The sequence below is a fragment of the Armigeres subalbatus genome, chromosome 3, assembly GCF_024139115.2.
Source record: "Armigeres subalbatus isolate Guangzhou_Male chromosome 3, GZ_Asu_2, whole genome shotgun sequence".
Classification (NCBI taxonomy): Eukaryota; Metazoa; Arthropoda; class Insecta; order Diptera; family Culicidae; genus Armigeres; species Armigeres subalbatus.
The window spans coordinates 277834627-277855730 of NC_085141.1; the positions used below are offsets into that span (position 1 = coordinate 277834627).

A 21104-nucleotide genomic window follows, 5' to 3' on the forward strand; every position below is an offset into this window, starting at 1 on the left:
ATGTTCCTCGTAGTGCTGCTTCCACCTTTCGATCACCACACGTTCGTCCGTCAAGATGCTCCCATCCTTATCCCGGCACATTTCGGCTCGCGGCACAAAGCCTTTGCGGGATGCGTTGAGCTTCTGATAGAACTTGCGTGTTTCTTGAGAACGGGACAGCTGTTCCATCTCCTCGCACTCCGCTTCTTCCAGGCGGCGTTTCTTCTCCTGAAAAGGCGGGTCTGCTGTCTCCGCTTCCGTCTATAACGTTCCACGTTCTGCCGGGTACCTTGCTGCAGCGCGACCGCCCGCGCTGCGTCCTTCTCCTCCAGAATCTGTTTGCACTCTTCGTCGAACCAATCGTTCCGTCGACTTCGACCCATATACCCGACGTTGTTCTCCGCTGCGTCGTTAATGGCTGCTTTAACTGTACTCCAGCAGTCCTCAAGAGGGGCCCCATCGAGCTCACCCTCTTCCGGCAACGCTGCCTCGAGATGCTGCGCGTATGCAGTGGCGACCTCAGGTTGCTTCAGTCGCTCTAGGTCGTACCGCGGCGGTCGTCGGTACCGAACATTGTTGATGACGGATAGTTTTGGGCGCAGTTTAACCATCACCAGATAGTGGTCAGAGTCGATGTTAGCGCCACGATATGTCCTGACGTCGATAATGTCGGAGAAATGCCGTCCATCAATCAGAACGTGGTCGATTTGTGATTCTGTCTGCAGTGGTGATCTCCAGGTGTACCGATACGGGAGGCTGTGTTGGAAGTAGGTGCTACGAATGGCCATATTCTTGGAGGCGGCGAAATCAATTAGTCGTAGGCCGTTTTCGTTCGTCAGCCGGTGAGCGCTGAACTTTCCAATAGTCGGTCTAAACTCCTCCTCTTGGCCAACCTGAGCGTTCAAATCTCCTATGATGATTTTGACGTCGTGGCTTGGGCAGCTGTCGTACTCACGTTCCAGCTGCGCGTAGAATGCGTCCTTATCATCATCAGTGCTTCCGGAGTGTGGGCTATGGACGTTGATTATGCTGAAGTTGAAGAACCGGCCTTTGATCCTCAACCTGCACATTCTTTCATTGATCGGCCACCACCCGATCACGCGCCTTTGCATATCGCCCATCACTATGAAAGCTGTTCCCAGCTCATGTGTGTTGCCGCAGCTCTGGTAGATGGTATGATTACCTCTAAACGTTCGCACCATTGATCCCTTCCAACAAACCTCCTGCAGCGCTACGATGCCGAATCCACGGTCCATGAGCACATCGGCGAGTATGCGTGTGCTCCCGATGAAGTTGAGAGATTTGCAGTTCCACGAACCGAGTTTCCAATCGCTAGTCCCTTTTCGTCGCAGTGGTCTTCGCCGATGGTTCCGGTCCGTACTCTCTTGTTGATTGTTCGTTGCTTATGTAGTTTTAAAGGCTGGCTTACAGGGCCTGACACCATTCATCCTTATTTCCGGTGGATCATAGTGCACAGTTTCACTTAGAGTCCCTCGCTGGCACTCGGACGATGATCAGCCGCCCCTAACATGGAGAACAGACGCTGTTGTAAGCCGATCCTGACATGGAGAACAGACGCTCAGTAAGATTTGCTCCTCCGGAGAGGAGCAAACCCCCCTTCCCTGTCAGCATACGACCATAGTTCCCACCGGGGTTGGTTACCCGATCTTCCCTAAGGTTGCTCGTATCCCGGCCAGCACCGCGGGGAGGTAGGGATAGGAGTTGCTGGGTAAGAGGCTAAGGACCGCGAGATGGGGTCTATTTTATTCCTTCAGGTACGCGAAGTACCAATGGTACGCTTTACCCAGCATTTGCCGTGCCATGCGTTATGATGCTTGACCCATAAAATCTCGAAGCCTAAAATATTTGAAATATGGAAAATTTTGGTGGAATAAAGGAAAAATTCGGTGAGTATCCCGAGTAGACGAAAATAGCTCAATAATATGAAATGTTGATTAGATAGCAAAATGAGATATGGACATGATTGATATGAGAGGTGAAAGATCAGACAACAATTACAATATTTTGCACTAAAATATCATAAGGAGATCAAGTTATATGCTATTTGTATGAAGTGATAAATATCATATGCCATTAGTTTGTTCTTATCCATAGCACATCTTGATATTTAAATGATATTCCGGTGCATATTTTGATATTGTTATCTATTATTTCATCTCTTATATCAATCAAATCCATATCATGTTTTGTTATTCTGTTCGTGGCTTATGCCCGGTATGGAATGCTTTCAAATAATAATTTGTTCCAATTATTTTAAGGACACTTAGTTGAAAAAGAGATCAAGTTCTTATAGAACTATCACAAATAGAACTGCAATGTACATTTCAAATAATATTCATTTATCTGACTTAGGTATGGCACAATCATTATGATGCATACGGTATGAACTATCGAATCTCCTCCCACCGGTGCTGCTTCCCAAAGGATTTTAGAAAACCATACACTCTGAATGGGTACTGGAAACGGCGCGGCGTTAGTAATTTACACCTTCATTATTGTTGCATTCCCAGTTGCGACCCACTTGAGGACGTTATTGACGATGGTGATGGAAATTGCACATGTAGGTAATCCGCCGCCGGGTGCAAGGAAAGTGAATCAAACCGGATGCCGTCACTAGAAACTTGCTCTTGACGTTATGCAGTTCCGATTGTAGTCGGGGGAGAGTTGGAAACAATGGGAACGGATTTGAACAAAATCAACAATTTCTGACTAAAACTTTCGAAATGAAAGCAATAACAACAACTTATATTCGATAAAGCTGGTTTCACCATGATGAAATATTGAAAAAAAAATTTGAAATTTACCTCGAACCTATTAGTGACCCGCAACATAAGCACTGTTCAGCTAAAATACTTGTAGTATAGGAGTCTGATGCCTTTTACCAACAAACTGGTTCTGAAAGTTCTCACAGTACCCGATGCCTTAATGTAGTCAACTGTCCCATATCTGCACAGGCAGAGACAGTTTCGTACAGGAATATACCATCGGAATTGGAAATGATAATCCGAATTACTCTCGACTAGAGCACCACAAGACGCGGTGCTTTTCCGTTAGTTCTAGAGGCAGGATATGGTAAGAGGATATTTCTCAACAATCATATTGGGCGCTAAGAAATTAAGATGAACATAGATTTAGACAAAAGTTATGCAAACTTGTGTCTGACGTGTTAAAACTTGTTAGGTAAGTGATCACAAAACAAAACAAAACAAGTTTTGACACTTCAACGGCTCGCTGATTATGAGAATCAAATTTGTATTCATATGAAAATTTTGCTATGTTTTGATTGATTGTTCTAGGTGTTTAAGCTTTCGCAGGTCTGATTTGCTTTTGTACGTGAACAGTTTTGTTTATTAGAACCTCCGTTGCTAATTGTTCTGACCCTGGATGAAGTATTTTCAGAAGTATTTACGGCACATATCCATCGTATCATCGTATCGTGCAAAGCAGTTTATATTATCAACGCTTTGACTTCTATTCCTTGGTAGTTCTTTTCTGTCTTATTTTAACTCTAAAAAATTTGACCAATCAGTATTATGACACTTTGAATTAAATATGCACAAATTGCGAACCGTATCCCACAATCAGTAGAACATACGAGAACATAATCCCCATCCTACTGTGTACATCACATGCAAACATATGTCAACCCTAGCCTGGATATCAGCCCACCACATTTCGCCAGCCGTACTTACCGACAACGCTCAGTGTGACGAAATAGCTGCGCACCGGTTGCGTCGAGATCTGACATTCGTAGATGCCGGCGTCCCGCTTCTGGGCCCATTTGATCTGCAGCGTCCAGTCGTCGGTGTTTTTGTGATGGGTCGCCTGGAAGCGCTGGTCCGAGGTGTACGTGTAGCTCCCGACGGTCAGAATGTGGATGTCGCGATGCCGTATCCAGGATACCTGCCGCCGCGGGGAAAAGGGGGGGAGAGAGAGAAAAACAGACAGATAAAACATGTGGTGATGGCGATGGGAATCAAACTGTCGACGTCAGGAAATGGGTTTTCGGCGGGTTTCGGGAGCGCGATTGGATGCTTGACGGCTGAAGGGTGGAGATGTATGCCGCGTGTTGCCTCACAGCAGCGGTTTGTGTAGTTTTGCAACAGTTGCACAAGAAATGAAAAAAATAGCGCAGTGCCCTCCATCTCTATATCATTGCTTCCCCACTGATCCGCTGGTTATCATTTTTTCAGCAATGTTGTCAACGAGAATATTTCCCGTATGGGAATTGGTATAACAAGTCAGGTGTATGTAAAAACTAGTGAAATTTTATTGCGGCAACGTCAAGCAAAAATCGCTTGTTATTTGTCGTCTCTGGAACATCCCTCTGATGATTTTAGTTTTTGAAACCAACTGGGAATGCTAACAGCGCATGATAAAAGTTCTTCAAAATCATTTTTGATGTTGTCGATTTATTTCAGAACGATTTTACAGTGGGGCATACACGACGAGATTTACAAAATCTATATAATAAAAATGAGTTGAGATTTCTTTCCTGACGATTTAACTCGCGAACGGGTTGACCGATTTGCAAGATTTTTTTCCCTAATCGATTCGTTTTGGGATACGCAAGGTTTGTATCTACAAAAAGTTGGTGAATTTAACGGGGAAATGTAAAAAATCATTTGAATACAATTTTGGGTCAGCTGTTGAGAAAAACAAAACAAACGCGCTGAAATTGATCTAGCATGCGATGCTGCAAATAGTTCATTGTAACATTTGCAACACCCGGGCAAAGCTGGGTCTCTTTCGCTAGTAGTTTATATATTTGATTGATATATCATGAGATAATTTAGAAGTAGTCTAAATTAAATTTAATATTGTGCTTATCTTCGCAGATTGATAGGCAAAATCGCTAGCATTCTTTATTATTTCTTACTGTTTCATGGAATTTTGAATGAGAAACTTGAATAGAATTTTGGAAAAATGGGAATTATTCGTTTTTCAAATGAAGAAAAATTAATAAGGAGTTTTCTAAAGGAACACAAGAAGGGAATGTATAAAGCAACATCGGAAAATACTAAAATTTTCCCGGCGAGTTCTTCCGAAGGAAACCCATTTGAAACACAGGCGATAACATAGGAGGAATACTTCAGATTTTCCACGGAAATTCTCCCGTATGTCACGTCGGAGGGCCGTCGTGTCAGGTTTGTTTAGCGTCCCACCTAACTCCAGCACTTGTGCTTGTGCGCTTTGAGCGGTACAAGGTCTGCTTGCGGATCCATGCAGCTTTTTATAGAAGTTTAACCGAGCCCACTGTCAAACCCCACCCCACCTAAGCAGGCACCACAACTCGCAGTTTGCCTGGGGAGAGATCGTCAAGCCTTTGGACATATTCCCTGCTGCCCTGAGATACTAATAGACGTTTTAAGACACTAATAGACCACTTATTTGCATGTATGTTTGCGTATGTGTGAAAGTACTGAAATTTACTACAGGTCGGGCTCGATTTTTATCCAGAGTATCGTTTTTTTCACTCCGGATAATCGAATCCTCCGGATAATCGAATCACCAGCAGTGTTGGGAAATGTACAGTAAAACACTGTGATTATGCGAATGTTTACATTTTATCCGGTCAAATTTCACGCACCGCACAAACCGAAACAGTTTTCAAAAAAAAATGTGCGCCTCATTGTGACATTTTTTTTACCGATGAGGCAAACTGTTTGTATGTTCCTGCCTGCTGCTGCGTGAGAGTCGAGCCGTCTGTGCGGTCAGGAGATTTCTTGTTTCGGTTCGTGCGCAGCGCAAACAGAACAGAATCGAGTTTAATTGCCTGTGGCGCAAAGCCTAGTAAGAATGCTAGGCGTTGGTACTAATTAATTAGTTCTAGTCTCTAAAATGAGCAAGGAGTAAAGAAATAATCATTTACCACCAAAAACGGTCATACGTCGTGAAATGAGCGTACAGAAACATTAATTGTGGGGAGAGAAAATAATAAAATCATGTGCTGACTGTCGTCTGCTTGGTCGTGGCTGCTGCTGCGGCTGCCGTGTTTTTGTTTTTCTTTTACTTCGTGGCAGATTGGATGATAAAAAGAAATGTCAACCGTTCCCGTACCTGCGCCAGCAAAAAAAAAAACAAATATGCAATTAAATAACAAAAAACTTATGTTTTATTTTATCTGCAGTGGTGTAGTTAGACATTATTTAGAAAAATCCCTGAGTTAGGAAATTTCAGTAGGTGGATTAGCCAATCAGGAAATTGGCGCACTAACGCGGCGACATCACGCCACGCGTTGCACCAATCAGGTGTTAGGAAGTAGGAATGTGCATAGTATGCACAATTAGACTATAAAACAGTTTACCTGAGTCGCTCAGGCTCTCTTTTATCATTGTAACGTAAGTGAATAAAGTGCTGTGTAAACGCGAGTAAGTTTTTAAAAACCGGAAACTAGACGAGAAATCCCTAACTGGTGTCAGAAGTGGGATACCGCGTGTGAAAAGTGGTGTTAAAACTAAGTGTTTAAAGTGATTAGCCGAGACAGCGATCCAGAAGCAGTCACGCTTTGCATCAATCGAGGATCATCGATAACGCAGCGACACAGCCAACGGGGACGACATCGAGCAATCCGCCACGTAGCACACATTCTCCGAGCCGGAGGAGAACTATATCAAGCATTCAACCTTTAATTAGATTATACAGTAAGTACTAATCCTTTTAGTAAGTACTAATCCTTTTATTCAACACACTTTATTCAAAACTCGCACAATAATGGCTAAAACACGTGCCGATGAAATTGAGCAGCTCAGGGCCACAGTGGCTGAGCTTAAGTTGGAAATGTCCAACAGAGATAACGCTGGCCCCGAATTAGAATTGGAGGAGCTCAGGACGGAAATGGTCGAGCTTCGATCTCAGCTGGCGGCCGGGTCATCTCAGGGCAGGGATGCTTTTAGGCTCCCCGACCCATTTAAATTTCTCTCTGAATTCTCAGGGAATAAAAAGGAACTATCCGCATGGATAGAGGAAGTCGACGAACTCTTTAATGATTTTAAAGTTAAAAATCAACAGGGAGGATACTCCCTTAGTAGCCTACATATTAGGGCTATTAAAAACAAAGTAAAAGGTGAAGCACGCACAGTTTTGTGCGCGAACGGAAACCCGAACACAATTGAAGGTATCAAAAAGGTTCTCATCGAGAACTACGGCGACGAAAAGGATTTTATAACAAATCTATCGACGCTCTTCCGCATTAGAAAAAGGTGACAAGGGTCACTTAAGATTTTATAACGAGATGAAGGAGACTAACATTCGATTGAAAGCCAACCTTATCTCAAAACCCTTCACGGCACATGAAATTATAGAAATTATCACGGTAGCGAAATACCTAGATAACATTCCAGAGCCGCTTGGCTCTATCATTAGAAATTCTAAACCAAACAATCTGGAGGCGCATCAAGCGGTGCTGCTGAACCAGAACGCGGAAACGCGAACTAAAACGCAAACGTTTTAAACCAAACCAAATTTCATAACAAGCCTTTTAAACCGCTCAACAGGGGAACGAGCGGCTCCCATCCACCGCAGACCAGCGCCCAGAAATTTAACACCTCGCCACATAACGCAGCTGTTAAATATAGAAAGCCCTTCTTTAACAAAACCGAGGGCCGAAACAAATAATACAGAGGAAACTGAGCCGTATGAAAGAGAGGAAGAAGAAGAAAAGAAGAAGAAGAGCATGAATTTGTGGACGAAATTAATTTGGAAGCTGATGAACTAAATTTTCACGCGGTACGCCTAATGAAGAAGAAAACTTGAATTTTATTCCTTACTTTAGATTTCCCACAAGCAAAGGCTATTTGAATTTCCTTATTGACACTGGGGCCAACAAGTCGTACATAAATCCAGAGCACGTAAAGCGCGCTTCTAAACTTAGGCAACCTTCGATTATTAGTAATAAAATGGGAAATTTGCAATCGACAAGGTAGTACACGCTAATTTCTTTCAGGAAGCATTTGATAAAAACTTCCTTATCATTTGTTCAAATTTCATAAATTCTTCGATGGCCTAATCGGCTACGAGAACATTGCAAAGATGAAAGCTAAAATCGACTCTAGCAATCATCAATTAGTAATTGGAAACTCGAATTTCTCACTTTCAAAATATTATCCATGTTCAATAAACTTTCATGAGCAGTCGGAGAATATGTTTGAGATATGCACCACTGCTGATGGTGCATTCCTCATAGAAGACGAGTTAAACATAACAAAAGGCGTCAGGTTACAACCCGGACTATATGAAGCCAAATGTAACCGTGCCGTTGTACATTTAGCCAGCGACAAACATATCAGGGTAAATGATATACAACCGCTCGAGAACGAACGTTTCTTTCTAAACCAGAATGAAACGCAAGTTAAATTAAACTTCCCTTCCGATCATTTGAATAAAGAAGAGAAGCGAGAACTGGTGAAAGCACTTAAGCCCTACAGGGATGTGTTCTTTAATGAAGAACAGAAGCTCACTTTCACACATGAAATTAAGCATAAGATTGAAACAAATGATGAAAAGCCGATTCATCAAAAGACGTACAAATACCCCTATCATTTGAGAAAGGAAGTATCCGAACAGATACAGAAAATGCTCGATTCGGGTATAATTAAGGAATCATCATCTTCATGGACATCGCCTATCTGGGTGGTACCCAAAAAGATGGATAACTCCGGGAAAAAGAAATACCGGATAGTGGTAGATTACAGGAAGTTAAACGAGAAAACTCCCGCAGATCGATACCCTATTCCGGAGATCAGCGAGATTCTAGACTGGCTCGGAAAGGCCCAATACTTCTCAGTATTAGACCTGGCCAGCGGATTTCACCAGATCGAAATAGACCCCAAAGACATTCCCAAAACAGCATTCAATATTGACCATGGTAAATTCGAATTCGTTCGAATGCCATTTGGCCTAAAGAATGCTCCGGCTACATTCCAGAGGCTGATGGACTCTGTTCTTCGAAAGCACCTGGGAATAAGATGCTTCGTCTATATGGACGACATCATAATATTCTCATCCTCCCTGAAAGAACATGTAAAGGACATCACGAAAGTCTTAGAGACATTGCGTGATGCGAATCTCAAGGTACAATGTGATAAGTCGGAATTTCTCCGCAAGGAGGTCGAGTTCCTTGGTCATGTTGTTACCACAGAAGGAGTGAAACCAAATCCTAATAAGATAGAAGCCATTCTAAACTGGCCTCTACCAAAAACCCCAAAACAGCTGAAATCATTTCTTGGAACTGTCAGCTATTACCGTCGCTTCATACCGGGATTCGCTAACATTGCAAAACCGCTCACGAGCCAGCTGAGAGGTAAAAGCAAGACTGTAAATTATGAGTCCGCAGGTTTTGAGAATTCCTTCAAAAAGCTAACACAAATCATGTCTACAGATTTGTTGCTAGCCTATCCAGACTATGATAAACCATTCATTCTTACGACAGATGCCTCCAACATTGCTATCGGAGCAGTACTGTCACAATTAGAAGACGGAAAAGAGGCCGATAGCTTACCTCTCACGCACGCTGTCTAAAGCAGAAGAGAATTACTCCGCGACTGCCAAAGAACTATTAGGTATTTATTTTGCTGCTAAACGATTTAGACCCTACCTTTATGGGAAACCGTTTACAATTTATACTGATCATGAGCCTTTAACCAAAGAGCTTAAGCTTACAGACGCCACTGGACGAGTTACTCGTCAGAGGCTGTATTTGGAACAGTATGATTTTAAAATCGTGTACAAAAAAGGGAAACAAAATGTGGTCGCAGATGGTTTATCCAGAATTCCCGCTATCGAATTGAATTTACAAGAACTGACCAATGAATGTTTTCCGAACGATAAATTATACGGCCCCGAAATAATCAACAGGTTTAAAAACCAACTTATCATTCGCGTTACCGGCGATAGCCGTAAAAGCCCCCACATCATGTATAAAATTTTCCCTGGCCAAATAAGACATGTGTTTCATAAGTTGAACTATTCCAAAGAAGAGCTGGCGGACATCGTTAAAAAATATTTAGACCCAGATGCTAGTAATTGCTTATTTGCACCCCTAGAAATAGTTCGACTTTGCGATGAAATCATAAAAATAAACTATAGTAAAAAATTGAAGGTTCATTATTCTAACCTATTATTACCCGATATCGTTTCAGCCAAGGACCAAGAGGAATTCATAAGAAAAGCACATAATTTTAACCATCGCAATCAGAAACTAACATACGAGGAAGTGAGGAAATCCGCTTACTTTCTGGTATGCTAGGAAAAATCAAAGCCTTTGTTAAAAACTGCGAGGAATGTAAATTCTCGAAATACGAAAGAAAACCGTTCAAAATCCCGACTTCAAGAAGAATTTACAATGTGCCTTTGGAAACGTCTTCATCGACGTATATGTAAAAGAAACGCAGAAATTTTTGACCATCGTAGATTCGTTCTCAAAGTTTGCACAGATATATCACATTCCAAATGAAACTACAGATGAATTAACGGAAATACTCGTCGAGTATTTCAAAACCTTCGGGTTGCCGAAAATGATAACATGTGATCAGGCAACAGGGTTTCGAAATGCTCGATTTAAAGAATTCCTGGAAAGACAAGGAGTCGCTCTTCACTTTGCAAGCGATAGTAGAGGCAATGGAATTGTGGAACGTTTCCACAATACACTGCTTGAAATGTACCTAGCAAATCGTAGAAAAGTTGAAAACTTGACTCTCTACGAAGGATTAGCTTTGATAACAGCCCTCTATAACGATTCGAGACATAGCGCGACTAATTTGAAACCTCGCGAAATCATATTTGGAACTAGTTCATCACTGAAACCTGCCGAAATTAACCTTGCAAAACAAAAGATTATACAAACAGCACGTGACAACATCAGATTTATGGCAACGAGACACAACGAAAACATAAAAACGACGAACGCACAAAATTACGAGAATATAGATCAAAAACAAGTATTGGTTAAAGGAAAGGCGAAGCCACACCCTTCTGGCCACCGATACAGACTAATAGATATAACACGACAGACAGACAAAACTATTACTGACCAACAAAATATAAAAACACACAAAACAAACGTTAAAATGCTCTGACATATGGCGATTCCCTTTACAGACTATGTTTTCTGGCGACGGTAACTTCGAAATTTCTACATGTTCACGACCTTGGACAAAATCCTCTCGCAGTAGTGACGATGGGCAATGCCAGAGTTAGCAGCAACCACCTTAGAATCCTACATAAAATAGATATGAACATTATGGAAGACGCAATTGAACGAGTCAGAGCAGTAGCTAATGACAGGGCTTTGAATGATGAAATACTAGGACCTCTGATTAAGTTAAAATTAGTAAGCTGATAGAAACTCACAGTAAATTGAAACCAGTCACTTCTAAACGAACCAAAAGATGGAAACCTTAGGATCAGCATGGAAATACATTTCCGGTAGCCCTGATGCAGAAGACTTGAGAATCATAAACACAACCACTAATTCCTTGATAGACCAAAATAACGAACAGATTAGAATTAATTGGCAGTTTGAAGATAGGATCCGTAATATGTCAGCATCTTTATCAAATATCCCCAGTAGCCGACTCATCACCGCACAGGAGCTGCAGCTGGCTAGGAATCTCATCACGGATAATCTTCTCGGTTTGGATTCACCAAACGACATTCTCGATATCGCAAGTGCTTACGTCCTACACAATGCTCAACAGATCATTTACGTACTCAAGATACCGAAGATAAAAGCCATAAACTATGAACTATATTACATAGAGCCAATCATCTACAATAGTTCAAAGATCCTCGTCCAGTCAAATTATTTCCTCAAAGGTATCAAGTCATATTCAGTCCAATCACCCTGTCCAAAGCTGAAAAATCTCTACATCTGTCCCACTCATCAACTAAAGCTGGCAGATCAGTGTATTACAAAACTAATTAGCGGAAATTCAGCTCACTGTTCTATGGAAAAGGTATATAAACAAAACCCAATCAAAAGAATCGACGAAGTTAATATTCTCATTAACGACGGAAATATAACAATATCATCAGACTGTTTGGAAGAACCCAAAGTTTTAGTCGGATCATTTCTAATACAAATCTCTAATTGCTCAATATACATGGACCAGGAGGAATACGTCAACAAGGACACCGTTATACCAATAAAGTCCTTTTTACCGACCACCGGACTACAGGTAAACACCACTAAAACCATAGATCGTATGCCTTTAGAATTTTTGCAGAACTTCCACATGGAGCATCGCGAAAACCTTCGGAAACTAAATCTAACCACAGAAAATATCCAAGGAAGGCTTGACATTCTCAAATTGATCTCTTTTGGATCGATCTCTGCCACAACGATTATGATCGCCGGAGTCATCTTTATTTGGCTGTTAAGAAGTATCATTCTATGGCAACGTAATACTAACAACGAGGAGATAGTGCAACCAGAACCCAGAGAAGAACCAAATCCCATTCCAGAACCCAGGAAACCGAGGCTTATCCCACACCCAAAACAATTCTGTGTGACATTCTTTGTATTAAGCATTTTGTATCAAATCTCGCATTCAAACCGATCAGAGAATGTCATACTTGTTAATACAGCTCATTGTATTAAGTCGGTTTATTTGGTTTCAATCAATACATCCAAACGAATCTCGTTGGCTCCTCCTAGAACAAGTATATGAATTCCGTACAGCAGTATAACTTTAACCCACACAATCTTCCCGATTCCATTTAGCTTGATAACGGAAAAGGACGCAAATATGGTGCTTATTCCTCTCGTATCACTCATTGCTATCCCTGTTACCCTTCCACTTGTCACATCCGCATAGCATGAAACGTGGATTATAATTGCCTTTGGTCGCGTCGTTCCTCATCTGGTAAATAGTCCAGATGGTTAGCGCGTCAGTCTAGATGTGCTAAGGGTGGAGGGTTCGGGTTCAATTCCCGTCTTTGACCGAATTTTTTTGTATGGTTGCTGAGGTTGTCGAAGTATACAACATTTCACTTCTCGATGGGGGGGGGAGTATAAAATTAGATTCAATGTTAGACACTAAGACATAACCAGTTCTTATTTTCTCGTGACCGGAGACCTAATACAAGGGCCTGCCGTTTACTTAATACAATCTGTGCATATGTCGCAAATTATGGCAAACTGTACACGAAACTAATGCGAGATTGCAATAAAATGTTGCAATCTCTGGTTGGGTGCACAATAACAAATCATCTACGGACGACCGCAGCTGCCTAGTATCGCGAAAGTCGAGGACGACTTTCAAGTAGACGGGGAGTAGTTAGGAAATTTCAGTAGGTGGATTAGCCAATCAGGAAATTGGCGCACTAACGCGGCGACATCACGCCACGCGTTGCACCAATCAGGTGTTAGGAAGTAGGAATGTGCATAGTATGCACAATTAGACTATAAAACAGTTTACCTGAGTCGCTCAGGCTCTCTTTTATCATTGTAACGTAAGTGAATAAAGTGCTGTGTAAACGCGAGTAAGTTTTTAAAAACCGGAAACTAGACGAGAAATCCCTAACTCTGATTAATTCGCCTAGCGGTATAGGTGACTTTCTATTATGGAAACATTGGTTTTTTGCCCTAACTTTTAAGTCCATAGCCCGATCCAGCCAATTTTTAATATGAAATGATAGGGCAGGATTCCCATTTAAATGCAACTTGTTGGTTGCGAAAAGGTGCCAGATGACTAGACTTTGGCTGGTATTTTGGCCATTTTTTATGAACCCAAAATTTGATCTAGTCAATTTTCAACAGTAAACAAAGCAGCTTTTGAGTCCATTGTCTCATCCATTTCAATGGAAAATAGAGTAGAGGCTCCCCCAGACCTAAGCGATGCTGACAGGGAGGCGGGGGGGGGGGTGCTCCTCTCCGGAGGTGCAAATCTTATTGAGCGTCTGTTCTCGACGTCAGGACATATCGTGGCGCTAACATCGACTCTGACCACTATCTGGTGATGGTTAAACTGCGCCCAAAACTATCCGTCATCAACAATGTTCGGTACCAACGACCGCCGCCTGCAGCGACTGAAGCAACCTGATGTCGCCACTGCATACGCGCAGCATCTCGAGGCAGCGTTGCCGTAAGAGGAAGAGCTCGATGGGGCCCCTCTTGAGGACTGCTGGAATACAGTTAAAGCAGCCATCAACGACGGGTATGTGGGACGAAGTCGACGGAACGATTGGTTCGACGAAGAGTGCAGACAGATTCTGGAGGAAAAGGACGCAGCGTGGGCGGTCGCGTTGCAGCAAGGTACCCGGCAGAACGTGGAACGTTATAGACAGAAGCGGAGACAGCAGACTCGCCTTTTTCAGGAGAAGAAACGCCGCCTGGAAGAAGTGGAGTGCGAGGAGATGGAACAGCTGTGCCGTTCTCAAGAAACACGCAAGTTCTACCAGAAGCTCAACGCATCCCGCAAAGGATTCGTGCAGCGAGACTAAATATGCAAGGATAAGGATGGGAGCATCTTGATGGATGAACGTGTGGTGGTCGAAAGGTGGAAGCAGCACTACGAGGAAAATTTTAATGGCGCTGAGAGTACAGGCAGTGAAAGTCAACGCAGCGGAGGAGATGACTACGTCAGTTCAGCGGACGATGGAAGCCCACCAGAGGGAAGTTAAGGATGTCATCCAACAGCTAAAGGCCAATAAAGCAGCTGGTAAGGATGGTATCGGAGCTGAGCTCGTCAAGATGGGCCCGGAAAAGCTGGCCACTTGCCTGCACAAACTGATAGTCAGAATCTGGGAAACTGAACAGCTACCGGAGGAGTGGAAGGGAGGGGTTATATGCCCCATCTACAAGAAAGGCGACAAGCTGGAGTGTGAGAACTTTCGAGCACCCTTAATGCCACCTACAAAGTGATATCCCAGATCAGCTTCCGTCGTCTGTCACCATTAGTGAATGAGTTCGTGGGAAGTTATCAAGCCAGCTTCGTTGACGGCCGCTCAACAACGCACCAGATCTTTACTGTACGGCAAATCCTTCCAAAATGCCGTGAATACCAGGTCCCAACGCACCATCTGTTCATTGATTTCAAGGCGGCATACGACAGTATAGACCGCGTAGAACTATGGAAATTTATGGACGAGAACAGCTTCCCTGGGAAGCTTACCAGACTGATCAAAGCAACGGTGGATGGTGTGCAAATTGTGTGAAGATTTTGAGCGAACACTCCAGTTCTTTCCAATTGCGCCGGGGACTACGACAAGGCGATGGACTTTCGTGCCTGTTGTTCAACATTGCGCTAGAAGGTGTCATGCGGAGAGCCGGGTACGATTTTCAACATATCCAGTCAATTTATTTGTTTCGCGGATGACATGGACGTTGTCGGTAGAACATTTGCAAAGGTGGCAGAAGTATACACCCGCCTGAAACGTGAAGCAACAAAAGTTGGACTGGTGGTGAATGCGTCTAAGACAAAGTACATGCTTGTGGGCGGAACCGAGCGCGACAGGGCCCGCCGGGGAAGCAGTGTTACGATAGACGGGTAAACATTCGAGGAATCCGTCTACCTTGGATCCTTGCTAATGGCTGATAACAATGTCAGTCGTGAAACACGAAGGCGCATCATCTGTGGAACTACTACGGACTCCAGAAGAAACTGCGGTCAAAAAAGATTCGCCACCGCACCAAATGTGTTATGTACAAGACGCTGATAAGACCGGTAGTACTCTACGGACATGAAACATGGACAATGCTCGAGGAGGACTTGCAAGCACTCGGAGTATTCGAGAGACGGGTGCTTAGGACCATCTTTGGTGGTGTGCAAGAAGACGATGTGTGGGCGAATTATATTAACCACGAGCTCGCCCAGCTCTACGGCGAACCCAGTATCCACAAGGTAGCGAAAGCCGGAAGGGTACGATGGGCAGAACATGTTGCAAGAATGACGGACAACAACCCTGCAAAAATAGTGTTCGCATCCGATCCGACAGGTACGAGACGCCGTGGAGCACAGCGAACAAGGTGGGCAGACCAGGTGCAAAGCGACGTGGCGAGCCTCGGCATCGAACCGTGTATTGCGGCGTCAAATTGTTGATTCAGTGTTATCTGTTTAGATGGTTAGCAAATAAATGAAATGAACGAACCCCGGATAATCGAGTCTCCGGATAATCGAGTCCAACCTGTACCATATAAATCTCAATCTTTTTCAAAGTATTAAATAATATTAGTTTTTCAAAATAAGGCATCCATAAGAATCTATGACAAAAGGTCGAAAGACCAAATGTCGAAAGGACAAAAGGCCGAAAAGACAAAAGTTCGAAATTACAAAAGGTCGAAAAGACAAAATGTCGAAAGGGACAGAAGGTCGAAAGGACAAAAAGTCGAAAGGTACAAAAGGTCCACCGGGGCAAAAGGTCGAAAGAGACAAAAGGTCGATCAAGAACAAGTTTATATCAAGTTGCGTGTATTCCAAAAGAATTTAAGAAATGCATTTAACTTCAAGTAGAAATAACACACTCATCATATCAATAAAAGTTGAAGAATGAGCAATTTTCAAAGAAGGAATAATTACTATGAAACAAATACAAATACAAATACAATTTATTCAATGAGTGCAAATAATAGATGAATATCTAGGTTTTCCGAATGTCACTTCGATCTGTCAAAATAGTGTACTCCGCAACCACGCAGGCGCACGCATTGAAAATACACCGGCGTGTAACATACGCCGGTGTATTTGATGTGCGGCATGCACCATTTTGACAGATCGAAGTGACATTTAGGCTGTGAACCATTCCACCGATTCGTTTAACTTTTAGTTAAAATTTGACAGTTCGATGGTTATTTTCCCATCGTGGTTAAAACTTGACTCCAAAGCCAACCCATCTGAGTTTTGACAGACAAATAGTTGCGATGTTCCGCTGGGTTCCAGTCTAATGCTTGTTTACAGATTTCGTTTCCGCCCTTACGTAGAGTGTGGCCGACCCACTTCCGATTCCAAATTTCTGTTGCTATCGGCCTCTGGTGACAACGACGATGGAGCTCGTTGTTTGAGATCCAGTTGTGAGGCCACCAGGCCCGAATTATATACCGCAGGCATCTGTTAATGAACACCTGCAGCCGTTGAGTGTTCTCCACTGATACACACCATGTTTCGCTAGCGTATAACAGCACAGAATTCACGTTAGAGTTGAAAATTCGTATTTTGGTGCGTTAACTTATCTGCCTGTTTTTCCAGATATTTCTTAAACTCGCAAAGGCAGCCCTTGCTTTCTTGATCCGTGCGCCGTGCGATCTTGGTACCGCCGTCTGACGCCATTTGGCTACCAAGATATTGGAAGCTTTCAACGGCTACTGTGAAACTAGAAGGAGTCACCGTGTTTACATCCAATGATTTGGTTTTGTTGACGTTGATGACTACAGTCGGGATTCGCTGGTTGGGATCTTAATACTTGGGTCACTTTTTAGTTGGGCCTCCGCTGGTTGGGCCATGGCCCAACTAAAAAGCAACCGTACGTCAAAATTCAATGTAAACACGGAAAACGGGATTGGGCGTCACTGGACAACATTTGTGATGTTCAAATCGAAATACACGTGTTCAAATGGCTGTCAGTTGGCCCAACTAAAAAACCGAATTCGTTAGTTGAGCCGAGGTCGTGGCCCAACCAGCGAATCGCGACTGTAATCCTGCCGAAGAGGAGCGCTCGGCAAGGTCGTTGAGCTTACTCTGCATATCAGAGCGCCGTTGCGCGAGGAGTGCAACGTCATCAGCCAATTCGAAGTCGTTTAGGTGCTCCATGATTATAGGCTGCCATAACAGCCCGCGGTTTGGTTCACGGTCAATCGCATCTACCAGAATCTCATCGATTACGATGAGGAACAGTAACGGTGATAGAATACATCCTTGCCTCACACCAGCTACGACCCGGATAGGGTCAGACAGGACCCCATTGTGCAGCACTCTACACGAAAAGGCCTCGTACTGTGCTTCGATGAGGCCGATGATTTTCTCAGGAACTCCCTTGCGTCTCAGGGCGCCCCACATATTCTCGTGATTGAGACGGTCGAAAGCTTTTTCGTAGTCAATGAATACCAAGTAAAGGGTCTCTTGGAATTCGTTGACCTGCTCCAGAATAATGCGGAGCGTGACAATATGGTCCACACAGGATCTTCCGGCATGGAATCCGGCTTGCTGCCGTCGGAGAGTCGCATCGATCTTCTCCTGAATCCGGGCTAGGATAATTTTGCACAGAACTTTGAGAACGATACACAGCAACATAATGCCTCGCCAGTTATCGCATACAGTCAGGTTACCTTTTTTGGGCACCTACACTAAGATACCTTGCATCCAGTCGATCAGGAAAGATGCGGTGTCCCAGATAATACGAAATAAACGATGCAGTGGTTGAGCGGAAGGCATGGGGTCAGCTTTGAGCATCTCGGCTGATATGCGATCGACCCCTGGGGTTTTATTCCTTGGATCGTGTCTAAGTTTCTCATAGATGCTATGAATAATTAAATCAAAATATCATGAAAACAACTTGTTTAAATCACGCAAAGCCCTTAACAATAAAAATCGGCATCAAACTGCAATTCACGAAATAATTTACACGGAATTTTTTTTTTACTAAATGAGAAAATTGTGAAATTTTTGAAATGTCATAACTTTTTTGTTTATTAGTTTACCAAAAAGTTCGTTAAAAAATAGGGTTTTGAGATATTTGAGTTTTTGTGACAAAAATGATATTTTTAAAGGTAAAAACATTTTTTTTTACTGTGCGCATTTTCTTAAGAACTATCATTTAGTTGTCTAACTTTGCTGACATCATAACAATCGAACATTCCGTCTTTGCTTGTAGCTTTTTAAATATTTTTGAACCATTTTCACATACACCCTTTTGAAAAGTTAGCCGTGACTCAATATAAAGAATTGATATCGAAAAATGACGATTTAGATGAAATTGAAAAACTGTGCAAAGTTTCAGATATTTTTGAAATGGTCGCAGATGATCGACTGGCATGCCTCCGTGGAATGCCTCTGTTAGAAAAATCTTTTCAGACATTAGGAAAATTAAGTCCGATATGAGAATGGAACTCTTATACACTGCATGGGAGGCTTTGATACTTTCTCTCCTCCATTCCAGCTACTTGAAAGCAGAGTGAATAAAGCAGAACACCTGATGTGTTTTGGTTTTATTCTAGTAAAGCGAGCGTAACACAAATGCTCCAATCGTAGCTTCCCTTGATACCATAACAAGTTTGGCTTGGCGAACTCTGTTGTTCGTTGTTTACGCAGCATCGATCGCTCATAATCATTGTTTGGTATCCATCTGAGCCAGGCTCTTCACTCACTGGCATAGGATGCTATGATTCAATTAGATCAATGCTCGTCCACTTCACTCAAGCTTTCAATGCCTGCTCGGGGGGACCTGAAAGTCGTGAATTTCAGAGGCCGGATCGCGTTGTGTCTTGCCATCTATTTTGAGCGTGACTCCCTCTACCCTTACTTTTCCCTGGAAGCGATTAAGGGCCGATGCCAAAGCGTCTTTTGGGCAAAGCGTCTTTTCAACGCCATGTGCGCGTACTTGCGTCTTTTCAACGTCACTTGCTTGCAGCGTTGAAAAGATGCTACGTGGGCATCGGGCCTAATGCGTCTCCATGATTCCGTCGTTGATTCATCGCTGTAGATCCCATCCAGAAAATCAACCTGGTTTTCCTCTTTTGTTTATCACGGATGGTCTTTATGCAGTCGTTTGTAGCCATCCGATATTTCGTGCGAAGCTTCACCAGGTCCGGGCTGTCGAGTTGTAGTCGTTCTTTCTCCTTTTTAAGCGCCCGGAGCGCTTTTCGCTTGTGTTTCACAGCCTTTTTGATAGTGTCGCATTTTCACTGTACGGCTCTGCGTCCTTTTTACTGTTTAACGGGATCGCAGTTTTTGCACCGGCTTTGCTTCAACTTTCCATTCGATTTCCTGTTGGAAATTGCCCCAATCGGCTCGCTCCTAAATTCACCTTGGTCGTGTAATCTCCGTCGGCTTGCTGTCCAATAATGTCACGAGGATCGGCATGTGGTTACCACCTCTTGGTTCCCCGTCCGTGAATCACAGCAGCATATCAACAATCGAGCTCGATGCTAGAGGTGTCGATAGCTCATTCCGATGTTCCTCACTGGAAGGTGGAGAGCCACCGTTCAAGATGATAAGTCTGTGTTCGAAGCGGCATTAATCTGCCCCAGGAGAAGTGATGACCATTCACATCTCCAACGGTGATTTTATTTTTTCAACAATCCGCTTTATTATGCAGATCTTCCGTAGAAATTTAAATCGATGTGTCGGTTAAGGAGAAGGGCCACTGCAACCATCGAAAAGTCTGCATCGATAGTGATGTCCGAAAAAATGGACGTCTTCCAGAACTCCTACCGCGATCGACTGGTAAAAACATCTACATCTACCGCTTATTTCTGCAGACACCTGTACCTGATACCGAGAGTTCTGTTCATGGCGTTGGTTGTGATCCGATAGATCTCCTGCAGGGCGATTGCAATGCGTTCGGCGTTGGCGACTCGCAGCTCCAAATTGCACAGGTTGTTTATATAACCGTTCATGTTCCATTACAGTCCAGGCCAGTCTTGGCTTGCACATTTCCATTTTGTTTGCCGTTGTTGTTACTATCGACGATGATGGAGAGAGAGAGCCTTTGGATATCAGTTTGTAAAACCACTTGATTATTTTCCTTTATCGTCGAACCTCGTTACATCTTCGGGCAGCTAGACAGTGTTGTGTCGAAGGGGAAAGGGTCGTTTGGCCGAAACCCATATGGTCGAAAAGGTCATATGGCCGAATGCGTCATTTGGCCGAATAGTTCATTTGGACGAAAATGTTATTTGGCCAAATAGGTTATTTGACGGCTCACTTCTGACTATTCAATAATCATTTCTAACTTATTACTGTAAAAGTTAGGAAAAAGGAGTTAGAAATGATGAGTGAAAAGAGAGGCATCTCTTTTCTTTGCCCTTTTCACTATTCGCAGTGAGAAGTGCGAAATGATTAGTGAGAAGTGAGACATCTCACTTCGCACTTTGCACTACTCTATTTCCGCAGTCAGAAGTGAGAAGTGAGAAATAAGAAGTAAGATGTCCCACTTCACTTTTCACAGTTACT

General features: G+C 43.2%; 1 protein-coding gene across 3 annotated transcripts in view; it reads right to left on the reverse strand.

Annotated features, from left to right (window-relative positions):
* LOC134224575 (kin of IRRE-like protein 1) overlaps positions 1 to 21104 on the reverse strand; it is a 763295-nt gene that overhangs the window by 93173 nt on the left and 649018 nt on the right. For all 3 annotated transcript variants that reach the window (XM_062703984.1, XM_062703983.1, XM_062703986.1), the window contains exon 4: positions 3693 to 3903. In XM_062703984.1, coding sequence (XP_062559968.1) covers positions 3693 to 3903 — 211 coding nt within the window. The remainder of the gene's footprint in view (positions 1 to 3692; positions 3904 to 21104) is intronic.